At 51.3% G+C, this 20,723-nt stretch overlaps 1 protein-coding gene across 5 annotated transcripts in view; it reads left to right on the top strand.

The window, feature by feature from the left end:
• The window catches only part of GAS7 (growth arrest specific 7), a 203,445-nt gene that overhangs the window by 138,404 nt on the left and 44,318 nt on the right, over positions 1–20,723 (top strand). For all 5 annotated transcript variants that reach the window (XM_021694760.2, XM_021694759.2, XM_021694763.2 and 2 more), the window contains exons 3-4: positions 4,909–4,989; positions 19,296–19,381. In XM_021694760.2, the coding sequence (XP_021550435.1) occupies positions 4,909–4,989; positions 19,296–19,381 (167 nt within the window). The remainder of the gene's footprint in view (positions 1–4,908; positions 4,990–19,295; positions 19,382–20,723) is intronic.

Raw genomic sequence — 20,723 nt, 5'->3', positions numbered from 1 at the left:
AAAAAAAAATCTTTAAAAAAAAAAAAAAAAAAAAAAAGACTGGGCTGGGAATGTCCTGCTGCCAGAGACCCCTAATTGCTGTGATTGCAAAGCCCAGGGGCAGAGGAAACACTGGGATATGGGAGGGAACCAGAGCGTCTGCTGCCGAGTTCCCCAAGGGAGAGATGAGCAGGACCTTCTGGGCCCTGACCTGGGCTCTGTGGGGTGCTGCACCTTCCCTTGGTGGAGGCCGGCCTGATTGCAGAGTTTGCATCTGCAGGCCTACGCAGGACCAAGGCACAGGGGGTGGGGGTGTCTCCTGATTCTCCTGGGACCCGCCTCCCTGGTTGGGGTGCGGGATGTGGCCAAGGAGAGCAGGGCAGCCCCGGGTGATGGGGGGGGACTAGCTTCCAGGACAGGAGGGGCGGGGGCTAGAGAAGGGAGCAGCAGGGCTGCTATCGGGCTAGGAAAACCTGAGCACAGCCTAGCAGCCCCTCCCGGTGAGGAAAATAGGGGAGCGGGGAGGTAGGAGAGAAGCCACAGTTGGGGCCACCCCCAAAAAAGGGAAAGGAAGAGACAGGAAGTAGCGGAGAGGAGAGAGATGAAGAGGCACAATTAGAAAGATTAAGAAGGAAGAATCTTTTTTAGCAGGTAAGGAGGAAGGGACTGCAGAAATCTCAGAGGAATCTGAGAGCCGGGACCCAAAAGGGCCCAATTCCTCCTGAGCTGGTAGCTCTGGTAATTTCACCTGGTAGCCACTGGGGGCATCAGAGAGCCACCACACAGCGAAGAATGCAGACCAATCAAGAATGGGGAGTCCGTGGTGGGGGGCGCAGCAGGGAGTAGGAGGTGGTGGGTGGGTGGGGGGTCAGGGCGGGACAGGGAGGGGCAGGGTTGACACATTGCCCAAGGCAAATCACCAGGACCAGTGGCAGAGATCCAGGGGATCCCTGTGGCTTTCCCACTGGAAGCCGCTGTTTCTAATGTAAGCAAGATGTAGTCTTAACAAGGGCAATAAAGTCCAGAAGTAACGGTGTAAACGGTTGATAACTGCTGTCTCACTTCCTGGTTTATTATTAGTATTATTATCATGATCATTATTATTTTAAGGAGGGGCCGTCTGTGCTTTGAATCCCAGGCTGACATCTCTGTCCGCCTTTCCACTATACTTTCTCCGAGAGTTTTATTCTCCATGGCAGTCATTGTCGTCCACTGATGGGGAAATTAAAAATCTCTGGCCCAGAGCGTCGATGGCTAGGAGAGCAACCTCCCTGGGCCGGTTGATCTGTGTGTGTGTGGTTTTTCTGGTTTCAGTCGAAGAGGTCCGAACGAGTTAGGGTTGCCATTGGGGGGAAAATGTGTTTTTCGTGGATTGAGTTGGATGGGCAGTCTCTCCAAGAACACGTCTCACTTCCGCTCTGACCTCGCCAAGCCGCCCCCCCCCCAGCCTTTGGGGCATGCCTGGTAATGCCTCTGGTAGTTAGGAGTCTGGGTGTTTCTGGAACCACCTGAAACCCCAGGGTTAGACCCCAGGGTCCGTCAGGCCCCAAGCTGCTGTTTCAGCTTTGCTTGGTCAAGGAGGCTGGCGTGCTGTAAACAGATTAGGGAATCTTTTATTGGAAAAAGCCTAGAAATGGCTTCCTCCCCATGGGTGGTATGGTCATCTTGGGTGATGTTTCCTGCTGCTGGTGAGGTCACTCAGCCAGAGTCCCCGTGGCTCGCTCCAGATGTCCACCCGGCCTGGCCCGGCTGCCTTCCTGCCTCAGGCTTGCGGTGGCCCTGTGTTTTGGGTTGGCCTTGTGTTTTGGGTTGGCCGGGGTTGGCCAGGATGAGGAGGTGGGCTGGGCTGACTCCTTCAGGCCGTTTTCTTGCCCTGATGAAGTTTGGCCCGAGAGTTGTGGTTCTTGTGGGAGGGAGGGGCTCCAGCTTCTGGGGGGGGCCTGTAAGTGACCCCGGCCAGCCAGTGCAACAGAAGGGGCCTTCTTGACTGCAAGCCTGCACCTCCCTGTGATTTCGGACCCCTGTCCTGCAGCCCCCTGGGCGCACGATGCCACACTGGCTCTCTTACTCTGTCATTAGGATTCACAGTGGGGAGGTGAAGGGGCCCTTCAGGGACAGCTGAGCCACGCCACTGTTCGCATCCTGCGAGTCACCTCCCCCTGCAGCCCTCCGGGGTTACTCCATTTGCTGCCAGGAGTCACTATGGTGTTCTTTTCTTAAGACCCACGAGTGTAGCTCCCGCCCACATAGAATTCGGTTTCATCTGGGCTGAGAAGAGCTGGTGGTCCCTCATAGACCCCATGTATCCGCAGCCCAGCTGACCTTGGAGCCCAACCTCACAGGCGTTTGCTGCCCAGCTCCCAGCCGAAGGTCCCAGGCTCCGACGGGGCAGAACTTTGAAATCAGGTCGGTGGCCTCAGCCACCAAAGGGGTGGAGGCAGCAACACAGAGTGGACGTTTCCCTGGGGACCTTTCCCGTGTGTAGGAGAATGGGGCTGTTTGTCCCTGAAGACTGGAGGGGGATTGGTGGGCTTTTTACCCTCCACCCACCCGTGTTAACCAGCTGTTGGATGGGCAGCACTCCCCGCCCCCCACCCCAGGCAGAGCCTTGGGCAGCTAGCTCCCTTTGGCCACAGGCAGTGCGCCCCGAGAGGGACTCAGCTGGGAGCCTCTGCAGCTGGAGACATCCTGGCATGACTCTAGAAAGTTGGGGCATTTGGCAGCAGGGGAGAAACGCAGTCTGGGAAGGCTGCATGGTGGAAGAGGCCTTTTCGTTCAGGCTTGACTAATGAATAAGATTCTGCCATCCAGGGATGGTGGTGGGGCCGAGGGAGTGACTATAGCAAAGACATGTTCTGAGACCAGCAAATGTGCTGGAGTGAAGTGAGTGGGAGGGCAGTCTGGACAGATGCAGGGGCTATGAGGTTTGGACGTTATTCTGTGTGCTGGGTGGGGGAGGAGCCAGCAAAGGATTGTCCCTGTGTGTGTGTGACCTGTAGGGAGAGCAGGGCTCTGGGGTGAGCCTGCCGGTTCCTCCTCCCACCGGAAGCCACTGAGCCTGCTCTTCTGGTCACTCCTGGAGTCCTAAGACCACCGATCAAAGCTGGAGGGCCAGAGTGTTGGGGCCAAAAAGACCAGTGAGCCCAAGCCTTTCATTTCGGATGAAGAATCAGAGGACCAGAGACGCCGTGTGATTGCCCAGGGCTGCACAGCAGATGACAGGCAGAGCTGAGGCAGGAACCCAGTTCTCTTGAGTCCTAATTGAGAGAGGCCATTGAAAAGTTGTGCTTATTTTTGTTTTCTGAGTATCTGAGACCATCGAGATTTTAGTAATAGAATTTTTGATTAAATAATGTTATGTCCACATAATGGACTCACTAAAAATAACTTTATGTGGGCGTTTGGCACAAATACAGTGATTGCCTTGATTGGATATCATTATCGATCTCTTTTTTTTTTTTTTTTTTAAGATTTTATTTATTTGACACAGAGGGACACAGCGAGAGAGGGAACACAAGCAGGGGGAGTGGGAGAGGGAGAAGCAGGCTTTCCGCCGAGCAGGGAGCCCGATGTGGGGCTCGATCCCAGGACCCTGGGATCATGAGCAGAGCCGAATGCAGACGCTTAACGACTGAGCCACCCAGGCGCCCCTATCGATCTCTTCTTACAGAGGAAGAAACTAAGGGAGCAGGAAGACAGGTGGCTTGGCTGAGGTTCCGCGGGTGGGAAGAGGCAGAACTGGGATTCTAACCCAGGAGGTCTGGCTCCAGGATCACCGCTGTTCAGGGGTGCTAACCACGTGCGTTCCAGCTGCCTTAAGGGGTTTCGAAAGATAAAAAAGTCGATACGTGAAAAGAAAGTACAGTATGATTTTGTTTGATTTTAAAGATGTATACATGCCTCGAAAATATATCGCTGAAGATACCGAAGTGTTGATAGTGAAGACTTCTGAGCTGTGAGACTATGGATGCTACCCTCTCTTTCTTCCTTCCTTCCTTCCTCCCTTTTAAAGATTTTATTTATTTATTTGAGCGAAAGGGAGAGTGAGAGAGAGAGTGAGAGCACACACTCACGAGCAGGGGTAGAGGGAGAGGGAGAAGCAGGCTCCCCGCTGAGCAAGGAGCCCGATGCGGGGCTCGATCTCAGGACCCCGGGACCAAGACCTGAGCCGAAGGCAGACACTTAACCCGACTGAGCCACCTGGCACCCCAGATGCAGCTCTTTTCTCTGTGTCTTTCTACATTGTCAAATTGTATAGAGTGAGAAAGGGATCGATTTTATCACCGGATAACTTTATGAGAAGTCTCTGCTCGCAGGGATGACATGGCTAATACCGCGTTCGGGGGCGAGCACACAGCTGCAGGTATTAGTTTTTTTTCCCTGGCTGGCCGGTGTGGCTGGGCATCTGGGGAGGGAGAAGCGGCCAGTCTGATGCAGCGGTTGTAATTCAGACAAGACATGGGCCTCTAGAGCCAGGAAGGACTTGGGAAATCACCCCCATTTGACAGAGGGCCCCCCACCCCCCTTGTCTCTGTATAGACCCCAGGCCAGGGCTCCTTCCTCTGGCTTGGGGGTTTCAGGTGACAGTGGGCACGTGGGAGAAATGGCCAGGTGGCAGCTGGGGGCTCAAGGGCACAGGACAGACGTGGAGGTGTGTGAGTTGGCAGCCTTGGGGGATTGGAGGGGGTGATGGGGGACGTTTCCAAGGATCCCAGCCCCAAGGCCACCTCTTCCTGCTCTCAGCTGTATGGAGAAGGGTCCCAGTAAAGAGAAACCGTGTAGTCACGGGGTGGGGGGGGGATGATGTGGGGGCCGAAAGCCATCTCCTGCTTCCGGGGGTTGGGCATGGAGGTGGCCGGCCAGGTCTCTACGTTTCCCAGTTCTGCCCTATGAGCGTCTCCAAGTGATTGTGTTTCTTTCTTTGACCAGAGACCACCTGGGAACGTCCGGGCAGTTCTCCTGGGATTCCAGCCAGCCCTGGCCCTCACAGGAGCTCTCTTCCTCCAACAGGTACTGTCTACTCTCTACGTCGGGGCAACCGGGAGGGACCACACACCCGCCTTCCCTGGAAAGGCCAAGACTCTGGGTTCTGGGGTCTGGAACGTGGCTGGGGATCTGGCCAAACCCAGGCAGGGAGCAGTTTAAAGGACCAGGAAGGTGGGCTCTCCCTGGCAGTGTGGGCAGCAACCTGATGGCTCACCCTCACTCCCTTCAGGTGCTTACGGAGGGAGGACGGCCGGATGAGGTGAGGCCTCAGGGCCGTAACCTGTCTGCTGGTGTGGGTACCCAAAGTGGGGGCAGAACTGCTCTGCACGGTTCCGGAATGCATCAGAGAGTAGAGTCAAAGGAGGCAGATTTTTATGGGGCAGCTTTCGAGTAGAATGTTCTAGAAGGCACTTGGGATTTGTTGTCAGGGCGTGAGTTCTCCGTCTGCAAAGGCAATCAAGTGGAGGTGGTTGAGGTCGACATTCCTATCCTAGGTGGGGGTTTTATTCTGAGACCCCAGGAGGCAGGTTGATGTAGAGCCCTCACCCATCGGTCCAGATCCCAGCCCTCAGAGTGCACCCCCTGTTGGTTATGGCTCTCCCACACTAGACTGCACGCTCCCTGAGGGTGGACACTTCCTCTCCCCCTGACTTCTGTGGAATCCTCAGTCCCCACACATGGGCTGGCTTCAGTGTGGAGGGAACTCACGAATGTCTCCACAATCGCAGGGGGCGTGAACCCCATTTGTTGGTCTTCAGACTTTACGCATCAGCCGGGCAGCAAAGCCCGGAAGTCGTAGTTCTGGTGGCGGCCTGGAATTTGCATGTTGGTGGCCCGGTGTAGCTGGACTGAGGCGGGGAGGCACACGGGAGGGGAGGGGTGGGGAGGGGAGGGGAGAAGCAGCAGCTTACGTGGAGGGCGGTGAGGGCCTGCACAACCTTCACGCGGCCCCAAGTCATCGGAGGTCTACGGAGCTTACCTAACCCATCCCAGGTGACCAAGGGAAGAGCTAAAATGATGACCGAGTGAGGGGCAGGGTGAATGCATGAGCACATGTGTGCAGACAGGCGTAGGAACGACAAGCAGCTTTTAACCCTTGGATCAGAGGAAGGGTCTCGGGTGCAGAGAGTGGGCTGCCTTTCATCGAGAAGAGTCTTTAGACATTCTCTACCGCTGATACATTGAGAACCCAACGTGTATTATGTGGTCCATATAATATAAAGCTATATGATCCAAGTATATGATTTTGGGAAATGAGAATTGCCAGAGCAGAAGAATTCAAAAAGCAACATAGTAGGAAAATAGAGAAACAGAGCTCTGGAGAATCAATCAGCCGAGGCACGGGAGAGGGGGCGAGCAGGTGTTCTAGGCTTTTTAAGTGTTTTTATTTACATCTTAAGTGTGTGTGTGTATTTTTTTTACTTAAATTAAAAAAAAAAAAAGAATTCAGAGAGGAACCCTCTTGGGAGGGAGGGAAACGGGGCATTTGCTCGTGATGCCCTAGGGACGGGGTGAGCCCTGCATCGTGAGAACCGAGCCCATTCAGCCTTCCTACCTGTTGTACGGACAACAGGCCGTTCCGGGCACACTGCCTTCCCTGTTGTCGTCCTTGGGTTTTTGTTTTTGTTCTTTTTAGCAATCAAAATGCCAGCATGAATCAAGCGAGGCGTGGCCCTCTATCCCGGCTGGCTCCGGGCCAGCCAGACACCAGAAAGGAGACAACCCAGCTGTTTGTCTGGGGCCAGAGCGGTTGGTCTGCGAAGGCCGGGGGAGGCGTGTGGAGGTGTCAGGCGTGAGCTGCCATGGCCTGTCGCAGCCTGCCACGTACGCCGGGCTGGCGGGGCTGGGAGAGCTGGGTGGGGAACTCGCCCTTTGTGGCCGTGGGGTCACCTCCCAAAGCCCGCTCTCCCTGGTGCGGTCCCCCCCAGCAGCAGCCTGTCCCCTCTGTGCTGTGTGGGGGCCATCCCCCCAGAATGGGGGCTGGCAGGAGCTGGTTCTGGGCTAGTGGGGGACAGGTTCCCGCCTTCACCTGAGCAGCACAACTGGATGCCCGTCCACAGAGCACTGAGCTAGGTGCTGGGGCTCTGAGGGGAGCTGAGAAGGGCAGGGAGATGGGCGGAGAGGGTCAGACCCACTGACGAGGATTGTCAAGCAGGCCAAGGCGTTGGGCCAAGGCGTTGGACCGAGCGTGTGGCCACCGACCTGCCCTCCTCTGCCCCCAGCCGCGGGGGGGCTGGGACACCTGTTCCCAAGTCCGTGGGTACCTAGGTCTGTCAAGTTCTCTGCCCAAAAGGGCCTTGCAGCCTCGTGCAGTTGGAAGTTCTGCCTACCCTTCGGCCCTTGGGAGATGCAGCAGACACATCAGCATTCTGATGAAGACCCTGTTTGATTCCGTGCTTCCTTCCCTTCCTTTTGTTGGTCGGCAACATCCGTATGTACTAGTTAGGTTTTCCTGCTCCGGCGCAGTGGTTCTCACTCCTGGGGGTGATTTTGCCAGGGATGCATTGCCCCGGACAGCTTGCCCCACCCCCCCACAAAGGGTTATCCAGCCCCATGTGGGGGTGGTGCCAGAGTTGAGGAGCTCCGTCCCGCGGTGACTCAGTACGTCCGTTCAGCACCGTTCAGGGGACGGGTGACAGACCGCACGGCCCATCGAAATGAGAAGCACCAACATAATCCACAGAAGCCTCGTTCCCCGGCTCAGAGACCCACCTTTCGTGGGTTCCGTGGAAGTCAGATGCATCCCACAGTCAGCATGTACCCCTCATTCAAGGAGAGGCCTCTGTTTTCTTCCCCCATGGCACTGAACATCAGGGTGCCTCTCCCGGTCGTGGCTTCTTAGATTGAGATTTAGAAATGACGGCTGGTCAGACTTGGGCGTCGGGCACCCCGCGCCTTCTCGCCAGGCCTCGTTTGGCCCATTTACACAGCGCGAGGGCCTGGAGAAAGGCCGTGGCTCAGGTCCTGTCCAGCCCTCTGCGGATCACGGTTCTTGATTCTCTCCACCCCGGGCCACAGACACGCTTTGTGTCCACGCTCGGGGATGGGAGGGAAGAAACCTTATCCATGAGGCTGTAGGAGCCTCCGTGATGTTTTGATGTCTTCTTTTCTAGCTTTTGAACAAAACTTCTCTGGAGAATGAAATAGGAGGCACATGGGCAGTTCCCTCTACGGGGAGCGCTAGGTTTTTTCCAGATACTCTCTCATTCAGTTTTGCAGGCAGCTTTCAGGAGATTGAAAGACTCGGCGGGGACATGAGGTTGCTGGAGCTTAACCGTCCCCCCTCGACCCCATGATCCTGGGGTGGTTGACTCCCCTCCTGGGGACCGCTCTGAGCCCCCAATCTCAGCCCCTCTTGTTGTACTCGGGCTTCTGCAAATGCAGCAGTGGTGGGGTTTCAAGCCTTTCCTTCAAAGGCTATGCCGGATGCTGTTCTCGGTGCCTGGGATCGCACCACAGACAAGCCACACCTGTGTTTGGAACTGCTCCCAGGAACCCACATTCCAGCAGGGGACTGGGGCAAACAAGCAAACATGAAATATGTCAGATTGTCCTTGCAAGGCATTAAAGTCGGACCAAGTGGGACTGGGGAGTCAGGGACGGCCCCAGTGAAGAGCAGATGGGTATGTGTGGAGGGCGGTGGTGAAGTATTCTGGGCCAGGGAGCGGTCAGTGCAAAGGCCCTGGGGCAGGAGTGACGTTGGCATGGCCATTGTGGCTGGAGGGTGGGTGGGGGGCGAGGGGGAGAGTGGTAGGTGATGAGGGGAGAGCAGTCAGCAGGGACAGAACCTGCTGGGTCCCCCAAGCTACAGGAAGGTGGTGGGATTTCATCCTGAGCTCGGTGGTTGGAAGTGAGGGTAAGAGCGACTTGCAGTGGAGGTGTCTTGTCTTCATGAGATGCTGCCTTCTCGAAGCAGCCGGGCACTACCTGGCTGAGTCAGGATTGTTCTCGGTTAAGCAGCGACGGGCATTAGGGGGGGGTGGGGGGTGGGGGGGTAGGGGGTGAGAGCAGCATGGAAAACTCCACCTCATTCATTGACCACAGACATCCCATATGGTCCTTTCTGAAGAAGAACATGGAAAAGCAGGTCAGGAAGAATCTCTGCAGGAACCCCAAAAGAACCCGGCCAAGGTCAGCTCAGGCAGCCTCCCCTTCGTGGAGGCAGAAGGCTGAAGAAGTCCACGGGGCTGTTTTACTCCTGAGTTGTAGCTTGTGGAGAGGGTTTGAACAACCACCTGTGGACAGTGGCTGTTTTTAATTCTTAGTGCAGGTTGGTCGGAAGCATAGCCCAGCCAGGTTACCAGCTGGAGAGCGAGATCTGGGAACACGCCCAGTGCCCCCCCACAAAGGGGATTCCGCTCTTTGAATGCTGGGTGCTGCTTAAGGGTCAGCACTGGGCTGAGGACTTTTCCTCCACTTTCTCCTTTAAGACCACCAGCGTCGGGAGCTGTGTTTATCCCATGAGCTTGACTAGAGGCGTTTCACGCCAGGTCTTCTGGGTGAGGTCCGCTTAACCCAAACAGAACAGCAAAGGCTCTATTCAGTAACTGCTGCGAATATTAAAAATGATCCTTGGGCTGGTTTAATATGCAGTGCGGATGCAATGATTTATGGGCAGAGTGAAAAACAAGCTTCTGGGAGTTTCGTGGATGCGTCACTGGGTAAAACGAAGGACACTGCAGAGCAGTGTGGTCCAGTTCTACTGGGATAGAAATGTGCCGTATCTACGCTGTCCATGGTGGTAACATGAGGCACATGGCTAATGGACGCGTGAAATGTGTCCAGTGCAGCCGAGGAACTGAATTCTTAACTTAATTTTACTTTATTTAATACATATATTTTTTTATTTTGGAGTAATTTTAGGTTTAGAGAGGAATTACGAAGCCGGTACAGAGAGTTCTTATATACCCTCGCCTCAGTTTCCCCGACGGTTAATATCCTACATAACTGGGGTGTGCTTGTCAAAAGTAAGAAACGAACGTTGTGTGTCACCGTTAATTAAATTTTATGTGGATGTCACCAGTTTTTCTGCTAATGTCCTCTTTCTGTTCGGGGATCCAATCCTGGGTACCACATGGGATTTATATTTTATTTAAATATAATTGCTTAGAGGGGCTCCTGGGTGGCTCAGTTGGTTAAGCGACTGCCTTCGGCTCAGGTCATGATCTCAGGGTCCTGGGATCGAGTCCCGCATCGGGCTCTCTGCTCAGCGGGGAGTCTGCTTCTCCCTCTCACTGTCTCTCTCTGTGTTCTCTCTCTCTCTCAAATAAATAAAATCTTTAGGAAAAAAAAAATCTTTAAAATAAATAAATAAATGTAATTGGGTAGGATTTAAATAGCTACCTCTGCCTAGTGGCTCAGTTATCAGCTGGGGCAGGTGTGGAGAGTGAATTCCTTTCTGAGCTTCCGGGACTGGGATGTGCATCGAGCGTTTGTTTGTGTGTTTCTTAAAGGCTGGAGGAAATCCATCGATTTCTGAGTCATCCTGCTGGTGAGGGAGTGGGAGTTATCAGGAAGCCTGGGTTCACATTCCGGCTTTGCCCGACCTGAGGGCTTGAGCCCACTGAGGGATCATCCTTAGGTGAAGGGCCTGCCTCCAGATCACAGGACACCTCCCACTGGAAGGGGACTTGTGTGTTCCTTACTGTGTCTCGTCAGCTGAGGCCCCCGAGGACCTCACCGAAGCCTATTTAACATTGATGCCCTGGACAGTAGCCACAGGCTTGCAGCCGTGTACAACCATATGGGCAGATGTATTGTGAGTTCTATTTTGGGGAATCCAGTTTATATTTTAGACAGTCAGGGAAGACCGTTAAAACCAGGTGGCCAGACAGATGTTTCCAGACCGGAAGATTCTAATGTAACACTGCTCCCCCCAAACAGAGCGAGTGGGTAGACGCAAACTTCCTTGACCACACGGGGTGTGGTGAGGGTGTGAGGTAGGGATTGTGCCCATAGTACCTTCCGAGGTGCTGAGCACAGCGCTGACCCCGAAGTGTGCCTTGGTTCACCCGACTTCAAAACCCGCCTTCTTACAGAACAGCCGTTCCCAAAAGGGTTCTGTGGTATCCTTGCTTTTCTGCCCCAAATGGGTTCTGCATCCGTGTAAGTGTGCGAATACCACACACACTGTTGCCTTGTTTGAGGTTGACCGAGCACATCAGCATGTGGGAATACTCATTTACAGGGCTTCACAGATGTTGGGTTTTCTGTGGACGGAAGGTTTGTGGTAACCCCACATCGAGCAAGAATGTCAGCGCCATGTTTCCAACAACGTTTACTCACTTCGCGTCTCTGTGTCACATTTTGGTCATACTCTCGATGTTTCAAGCTTTTTCTTTCTAATTATATTTATTATGGTGACTTGCTTTGTGATCAGTGATCTTTGATGTTACTGTTGTAATGGTGTTGGGACAACCACAAGCCATGTGCCTATAGGACTGTGAACTTCACTGATAAATGTGTGTGTTCTGACTACCCAAGTGACAGGCCATTCTATCTCTCCCTCTCCTCGGCCTTCCTATTCCCTGAGACACAACAATATTGAAATGAGTCCAATTAATAACCCTACAGTGGCCTCTAAGTGTTCCAGGGAAAGGAAGAGTCACGCGTCTCTCACTCGAAATCAAAAGCTAGAAATGGTTACGCTTAGGAAGACACGTTGAAGGCCGAGATCAGCCAAAAGCTTGGCCTCTTGTGCCAAAGCGAGCCAAGTTGTGAAACCAGAGGAAAAGTTCTTGAAGGAAATTAAATTGCTACTCTGGTGAACACACGAATGATAAGAAAGAGAAACAGCAAGAAGGCTGATGTGGAGAGAGTCTCCGTGGTCTGGGTAGAAGACCAAACCTGCCCCAGCATTCCCTTAAGCCAAAAGCCTAATCCAGAGCAAGCCCTAATGCTCATCAGTTCTGTGAAGGCTGAGAGAGGTGAGGAAGCCACAGAAGAAAAATCTGAAGCTAGCAGAGGTTGGTTCAGGAGGTTTAAGGAAAGAAGCCTTCTCCATGACATAAAAGTGCAAGGTTAAGCAGCAAGTGCTGAGGCTGCAGCAAGTTCTCCAGAAGATCGAGCTAAGTAATGAAGGTGTCTACACTCAGCAACAGATCTTCAGTGTAGATGAAATAGCCTTCTATTGGAAGAAGATGCCAGCTAGGACTTTCATAGCTGGAGAGAAGAAGTCAACGCTCGGCTTCAAAGCTTCAAAGGACAGGCTGACTCTCTTGCTAGGGGCTCATGCAGCTGGTGACTTCAAGTTGAAGCCAATGCTCATTTATCATTCTGAGAATCCCAGGGCCTTTCAGAATGATGCTAAGTCTACTCTGCCTTTGCTCTATCAATGGAACAACAAAGCCTGCTTGACAGCATATCTGTTTATGACATAGTTAACTGTAGAGACCCACTGCTCAGAAAAAAGGATTCTTTTCAAAATATGTCCGCTCATTGACCATGCACCTGGTCTCCCCAGAGCTCTGGTGGAGATGGGCAGTGAGATGCATGTTGTTTGCCTGCCTGCCAACGTGACAATCATCTGCAGCCCATGGGTCAAGGAGTCACTTTGACCTTCAAGTTTTATTATGTGAGAAATCTATTTTGTAAGGCTCTAGCTGCCAAAGATGGTGATTCCTCTGATGGATCTGGGCAAGGTACGTTGAAAACCTTCTGAAAAGGAGTCACCATTCTGGATGCCTTTAAGGACTTTTGTGATTCAAGGGAAGAAATCAAAATATCAACACGAACAGGAGTTTGGAGGCAGTCGATTCCAGCCCTCAAGGATGCCTCTGAGGGGGGTCAAGACTCGAGTGAACATGGTCACTGCAGATGTGGTGAAAACAGCAGGAGACCTAGAATCAGGTGGAGCCAAGAAATGGGATTGAATCGCTGCAATCTCATGATCAAACTTGAATGGATGAGGAGCGGCTTCTTGTGGATGAGCAAAGAGCGTGGCTTCTTTTTTTGTTTTTCTTTTTATTGTTATGTTAATCACCATACATTACATCATTAGGTTTTGATGTGGTGTTCCATGATTCATTGTTTGTGCATAACACCCACTGCTCCATGCAGAACGTGCCCTCTTTAATACCCATCACCAGGCTAACCCATCCTCCCATCCCCCTCCCCTCTAGAACCCTCAGTTTGTTTTTCAGAGTCCATCGTCTCTCATGGTTCGTCTCCCCCTCCGATCTCCCCCCCTTCATTCTTCCCCTCCTGCTACCTTCTTCTTCTTCTTTTTTTTTTTCTTAACATATATTGCATTATTTGTTTCAGAGGTACAGATCTGAGATTCAACAGTCTTGCACAATTCACAGTACTCACCATATAACATACCCTCCCCAGTGTCTATCACCCAGCCACCCCATCCCTCCCACCCCACCCCCCACTCCAGCAACCCTCAGTTTGTTTCCTGCGATTAAGAATTCCTCATATCAGTGAGATCATATGATACATGTCTTTCTCTGATTGACTTATTTCGCTCAGCATAACACCCTCCAGTTCCATCCACGTCATTGCAAATGGCAAGATCTCATTCCTTTTGATGGCTGCATAATATTCCATGGTATATATATATACCACCTCTTCTTTATCCATTCATCTGTTGATGGACATCTTGGCTCTTTCCACAGTTTGACTATTGTGGACATTGCTGCTATAAACATCGGGGTGCACGTATTCCTTTGGATCCCTACATTTGTATCTTGGGGGTAAATACCCAGTAGTGCAATTGCTGGATCATATGGTAGCTCTATTTTCAACTTTTTGAGGAACCTCCTTACTGTTTTCCAGAGTGGCCGCACCAGCTTGCATTCCCACCAACAGTGTAGGAGGGTTCCCCTTTCTCCGCGTCCCCGCCAACATCTGTCGTTTCCTGACTTGTTAATTTTAGCCATTCTGACTGGTGTGAGGTGGTATCTCATTGAGGTTTTGATTTGGATTTCCCTGATGCCGAGCGATGTTGAGCACTTTTTCATGTGTCTGTTGGCCATTTGGATGTCTTCTTTGGACAAATGTCTGTTCATGTCTTCTGCCCATTTCTTAATTGGATTCTTTGTTCTTTGGGTGTTAAGTTTGATGAGTTCTTTATAGATTTTGGATACTAGCCCTTTATCTGATATGTCATTTGCAAATATCTTCTCCCATTCTGTCGGTTGAAAGAACGTGGCTTCTTGAGATGGAATCGACTCCTGGTGAAGATGCCGTGAAGATTGTTGAAACAACAACAAAGGGTCGAGAATATTCCATGAACTTCGTTGATAAAGCAGCAGCAGGGTTTGAGAGGACCGACTCCGATTTTGAGGGAAGTTCTCCTGTGGGTCAAATGCTATCAAACAGCATCGCCTGCTACAGAGAAATCATTCGTGAAAGGAAGAGTCGATCGATGCAGCAGATTTCACTGTTGTCTTACTTTAAGAAATTGCCAGTCACCCCAGCCTTCAGCAGCCATCACCCTGAGCATCTGGTAGCCATCAACACTGAGGCAAGACCCTCCATCAGCAAAAACATGAGGACTCCCTGAAAGCTCAGATGATGGCTAATGGTTTTTTTAAAGCTATAAAGCATTTTTAAATTAAGTGTGTACGGTTTTTTAGACATAACGTTATTGCACACTTAATAGAGTGTAGCTTAAACATAACTTTTATGTGCACTGAGAAATCAAAACATTCATTTGACTCTCCTTATTATGACGTTCGCTTTATTGTGGTGGTCTGGAACCCAACCTGCAATATCTCTGAGGTGTGCCTGTATTTAAAAAGGCCTCCTGTAATAAAGTAATTTATATCTGAATAATGGGGGCACCTGTCCCAAAGTCTTTGGATCATAAGACTCTACCCTTTACCTTCACTGCTTTGCACTTAGAACGAACATCCTGCCAAATTGGTGTCGTGTGTCGCATGCCCGGGGAAACTCTGCATTCTGCCGTGTTGAATATGTGAATGGTGGGGGGAGGGTTCAGGAACAAGGCCTTGTTGGGGCTCCCGGGTTTCTTCAGTTTGAGGAAAGAAATTACATGTTTATTCCAGAAAGAAGGGAGATTGGGCCAGACCTAAAAGGGGGCTGTCTCCAGGGCTGATTTTCTTGTTTGACAGAGTAAGTCTACCCTTGGGGGTCCTTTAGGGAACAGAAACGTGGACAGTGGGGCATGGAGGTTGGAGCTTTCTGTGTTGGGGGCCTGGAGCTAGAGGGGAGTATGAATTCTGGGCAGCAGATGTTGCTGGCTCTTCTCTGTTGCTTGGCCTCTCTCGACAATTCCTGCTACGCTCCATTTCTGTTTTTATTCACATCCTCTCCCTCTGCCTCCTGAAGACCTCCTTTCCCTTTCTACCCAAATACCTGTCCCCTCCTCTCATGACTCATCTCTCAAGCCCTCCCTCTGTTTAACTGCCCACAAAGAGGAATGAAATGTGTGCGTGTGTGTTTATATTTGTGTTTGAAATTATGAAAGTTACTACATAAGAGCTTTCTGTTCCCTTTTTCTTATTTTAAAAACAGCTGAATTTGGCATTTTACTTTTTTTTTTTTAATATCTCCAGACTGAATTATGTTCCTTATGGTTATGAGCAGTCCTTGACCAATTTTATTTTAATCCCACTCCCACCCCCTGGAGGCTGGAGGCTTCAAAAGCACCCACTTCTGGCCTTACTTGTTTTGCATCTAACCCCTGGTAAGCTGAGAGGACTGGAAATAATCAGGGACGCTTGTGGGTGAGCCATAACTTTTCAGATCTCCACCGATCGCTTTTCTGAGTGTGCCTGGGGCTGGTAGAGTGAAACACAGCAAGACCAGGCAGGGGAGAGCTGCTGGGTGGGGAGAAATGGTTGGATGGGAAATTATTTTTTCTTTCCCAGTAATTGTTTTGACATGGAAAGTAATTAGCCAGCAGCTGACAGCTCAGAACTGAAGTGAGAACAAGAGAATGGATTAGGGGCAGAATGCCCCTGCATTTGCCAGTTCTGGCCGCCGTTCATGTGGCGGGCGGGGCGCCTGGGGGATGCTGGAAGCAAAGACAGCGGTGTACTGAGGGTGCACTTTTAGGTGCCATGAGGGGAGGAGGTGGGGGTCGGAAGGGGCTGGGGACAACCCTGGTGTACAGGGACCCAGTATCATCAAAGGTAGTGACTCCTTCCTAGCTAAGACCTGCTTGGGTAAGAATTGACATATTTCGTGTTTGTAGTCACAGGGAACTGTGGTTCGGTTCTTCTGTGGTCTTTGGTAGATTTTTGGGATCGGGGTAATGCTGCTTTTTATATAATCAACTGGGAAATTTACCACGTTTCCAAACTCTTGGTATAGTTTGTGTCTAGGTATTTCTTCATTGAGCATTTAAGCGAAGTTGCCCATAAAACCGTCTGGGTCCAGTGCCTTTTGGAGGGAGGTCATTTTTCAAAGGTTTTACTCATTTTGGTGTTTCTAGTGTCCTTTGAAACCGTTTTTGATCATTTGATTCTTATGGAAGGTTATGTATTTATTAGCATGTAGTTATAAATCCTATGCGCTTGCATTTAAAAAAAATCTCTTACGAGATCTGCTTATGTTTTCTTTCTAACTCTACATTCTGAGCATTCATGCACTCTCTCAGTCTCAGATTAGATGGGCTGACCTGCTTTTTTATTGTTGTGATCCCCCTGCCGAAAGCCACCCCCACACAAAGAGAACTCGCCTGAGTTGCGAATGTCATCCTGTTTCCTAACCAGTTCATTTCTAGTGCCATATTTATATCCTCTTCTCATGTTTTCCTTTGGTTTACTTTACTGGCTTGTAAAGGTTTTTGTGAATTCTTAATTTGAATGTTTAGTCCATTTATTTGTATTTCCTTGGTTTTGGTAATGGAATAATGGAGGCTATGGGTTTTCCTCCAAATATAATTCAAGCCTTATCCCATCTGTTTTGATATGTTCTTCCTGGTTATTTTCTAAATATTGTGTAATTCCGGTTTTTAAATTCTTTGACCTGACATTAGGAGGGCATTTTCTGAAATTTCCAAGTGTTTGGTTTTTGGAGGGATGGGGATCTTGTGTATTTGTTCTTTCATTACTAATATCTGCTTTTATTGCGTTCTGGTCAAAGAATGTGGCCTGTGTTCTTTATGCCCTTTGCGATTTAGGAACACCTTATTTGTGACGTCAGTATGCCCAGGCCTTTTAAAATGTTCCGTGGCTTGTTGGCAAAAGATGTTATCTTGGGTATCTGGGTGGCTCAGTCGGTTAAGCGTCTGCCTTCAGCTCGGGTCATGATCTCGGGGTCCTGGGATCAAGCCCCGCATCGGGCTCCCTGCTCAGCGGGGAGTCTGCTTCTCCCTCTGCCGCTCCCCCCACTCATCTTTCTCTCTCTCTCAAATAAATAAATAAAATCTTAAAAAAAAAAGATGTTATCTTTGTTTGTAACCCATGATGTTTAGTATCGAGTTCATTCAGCCTTCTAAATGAAATTACTGAGATATTCTACGTCCTCACTTTTCTCTACTACTCAGTCATCGACTGAAAGCAGCGTAACTAAGGTTTTCTCCTGTCGTCTTTAGATTCTCCGGCATATGTGTTTTATCCATTTCAGTGCTATGCTGTTTGATAAATGACGGTTCTCGAATGGTACGCCTTCATCGTGGGTTGTATTTATCATCAGCCTAGTGCCCTTCCTGGCATAGCTTATGCTGACCTGAGGAACTTCTCCTCGATCCCCTCAACATTCCGTGATGCTCTTCGAATCGCACCCCCGGCTCCTCTTACACCAGCATGCTCATGGATATAGTATTAGCATGTAACCGGCTGCCGAGGGGCCCGAGTGCAGACCAGGGCTGTGACTGGTCATGCGGGTTAATTTCTTGGTGGTTGTTGCTTCCCCAGCCAGCTGCACTGGGGGCCAGCCACGTGCCCAGTTTTCCTGTCGCCTTCCTGTGTCTGTGCCCACCCACTTCCAGGGTATCAGGCCAGCCCCGCAGATCAGGGAGAAGCCCAGCTGCCCAGAGGGGTCTGCTAAGGGGGTCTGTGTTTCTGCTCGCAGGGGGCGCTGCATTTTTCACTGCAAATGGCAGAGAATGGGGGACATCCCCCAGCATGAAAACGGTTCCGGCGTGGGATGGCCTTCATCACCCCCATTGCTTCATCACCCCATTGCCTGCCTCCAGCAGATCAGTAGATGTTAGTGACTTTCAGCCAACCTCTCCCCTTGCTTCCTGCCACACTGCAGGGTGCTCCCAACAAGAACCAAGCATTGGACCTCAGTTTGTATATCTTCTCTAGTTTGACCTGTGCAGTCTATATGTTGCAGCAATTCCTCCAAGCCTGGGGCATGCAGAAAGCATGCTTCCCTGGTGTCTACTAGAGATCACGCAGGCTTGGGGCTCAAGGAGCAGAAGCAGTGGTCTTCCCTCCCTCCATCTATCCCTCTCCCCTTTCCATGAATTACTTCATGACTCAAGGCTCCCTTTCGCAAGTACTGCCCCCATTGGATTTTCATGCCAACCGAGTAGGTTTGGAGACTGGGGAGGATTATCCCCATTTCACAGATCTGGAAGCTGAGGCTCACAGAGGAGGAACTGCTCCCTAAGCTCACGTAACCGTGTCTGCGAGGGAGCAGACCCGAGATCGCATGGGTCCCAGTGGGTACTTGTGGCATCAGGAGCCTGTGGGGGTGTTGGGAGCTTTGAATTGGCAGCTTCCCAGTGGAAACTGGGAAATGCTACAAGCCCGCCCTGCCCCCCACTGCCCGCATAAGAGAGCAGGTTGATCAGCACACCTTGGGAGCACAGTGAGTGTCATAGGGGTAGAATTTTGCAGCCTTGAATTTTTTTCCTTTTTTTTTTTTTTTACTTTAGGAAAACTGAGACTCAAAAGGGATGGCCTGTGATACCCCCGGCTATTAATCGGCAAAGCCAAATTTCATAGAAACCAGTAAACCCCGTGCTCTTTCCATTCTATACTGGTATTACAGTGCTGTGAGGGTGAGGGTGGGGGCGTTCCTCTGGGGAGATGCCAGCAGGTGGCGGAGGGGCCGCCTGACTCCGTGGAGTCGGCACCAGTGGCCACAACTGATTTGGCATTTTCAAGTGACAGCTGTGGATTGCAGTGACCCCACCTCCTATCACAGAAGCACGTCCGTCTCTGGTACAGAAAGAAACGCGGTCCCGCAAGAGTCGCACAGTTGGGAGCTGGGGATTAGAGAGATGCTTGCGACCCATCTCTAGCTCCGCGAACCCTGGTCAGAGCCCAGGAGATGGTCCTGGCCGAGCGAGACATCTCCGAGGCTGGCGGACCGTGACGTGGGGGAAGGGACCACGGTTGCAGGCAGTCGGTGTCGCCCGTGTGTGGCTGGCGTGGCCTCTGAGCAGTGTTTCTTTCCCGCAGTGAATGGATACCACGTGGCAGGGACCCCAGCGCACCCTCCCGAGACTGCCCACATGAGTGTCCGAAAATCCACCGGTGATTCCCAGGTAAGGGGTCATGTTACGGGAGGTAGGGGTCACCAGGGAGGTGCCGGGAAGACAGCACCGCATGGGGGTCCAGGTGACCACAGCCCGGGTGTGCCCCAAGTAGAAAGTGGTTGGTATATCTGGGTCGTTCCTGTGTGCCGTGATTGGGAGAGAGTGGGTGATTGTGGTTTGTTGGTTTTCTCTAGAAGTTGAGGGTGGTTGGAGTGGGGTGATGGTGGTGGATTGTAACCATCGTTGGGGCAGAGGGGTCCATCCTGCCGTCTGGATTCCTGATAAATACCGTCTCGGTTTCTGTCACTTTAAGGATATGGATGGGGCCAGGCCACTTTCATTCTTCTACACACCCCCTTTCCCCGCCCCGGACTTCACCCAGAACGGAATTCTGTAAAATGTTTCTCACTTTTAATAATCTAGCAGCGAGACCTCGATGGGATGGGAAGAAACGGGAGAATGGTTTAAAATTCATTCCCATCCTGTTTTCTCATTCATCCTATCCGTTGACAACCTGTACAAACACCTGTCTACCTTTCCCGTCTTAAAGGCGAGGCCACCGAGTCTCAGGCTGCTTAAGCAGGTGACACAAATACCGAGCGGTCAGTCTGGACCTCAATGCCGAGCCCCTTGGTGTTTTGAGTTGCGTTAAACTGCGTCTAAGGAGGTGAGGATTGGCTTATTTATTCTTTCCATCAGTTATATCCAGGAGATGTTCTTAATGAGGGCTGCAGACTCTGTCAGCCCTTTCCAGGCCCCAGGGATGATGGTGGTGATCGTGATAGTTGCCGGTGCTCAGGATGAGAGTAGCTGCTTGTTACCCCCAACAGTGGGTCCTGTGCACCAGAAAGAAGGGCCTCATGATCTGTTGCTGCAGTCGGCTAAAATGTGACACTTAGCTTTAATGCAGGCAAGAGCATTCCTTTTTGGAAACTTCATGAAGTTGTCTTAGGAGGCTGAGCATTGGGCTCAGGTTCGGTTCAGCTAGTGCTCTGGAAAAGAATCCGGACGTCCGTGTGGGCCGAGACTTCTTACATTCTGATGGACTCACTCATCACCCAGGCCTTTGTTAAAATGTAGATTCTGATTCAGGAGGTCTAGGAAAGATCCTGAGGTTCTGTTTCCAAGCAGTCCCTGGATGATGCTTAATGATGCTGGGGATGCTGGTGAAGCTGGGGATGCTGGTGAAGCTGGGGATGCTGGGGATGCTGATGATGCTGGGGATGCTGGGGATCCTGGGGATGCTGGTGATGCTGATGATGCTGATGATGCTGGGGAAGCTGGGGATGCTGGGGATCCTGGGGATCCTGGGGATGCTGGTGAAGCTGGGGATGCTGGGGATGCTGGTGAT

The sequence above is a fragment of the Neomonachus schauinslandi genome, chromosome 15 (genome assembly GCF_002201575.2).
Source record: "Neomonachus schauinslandi chromosome 15, ASM220157v2, whole genome shotgun sequence".
Lineage (NCBI taxonomy): Eukaryota > Metazoa > Chordata > Mammalia > Carnivora > Phocidae > Neomonachus > Neomonachus schauinslandi.
This window is presented reverse-complemented; position numbering and strand designations above follow the sequence as displayed.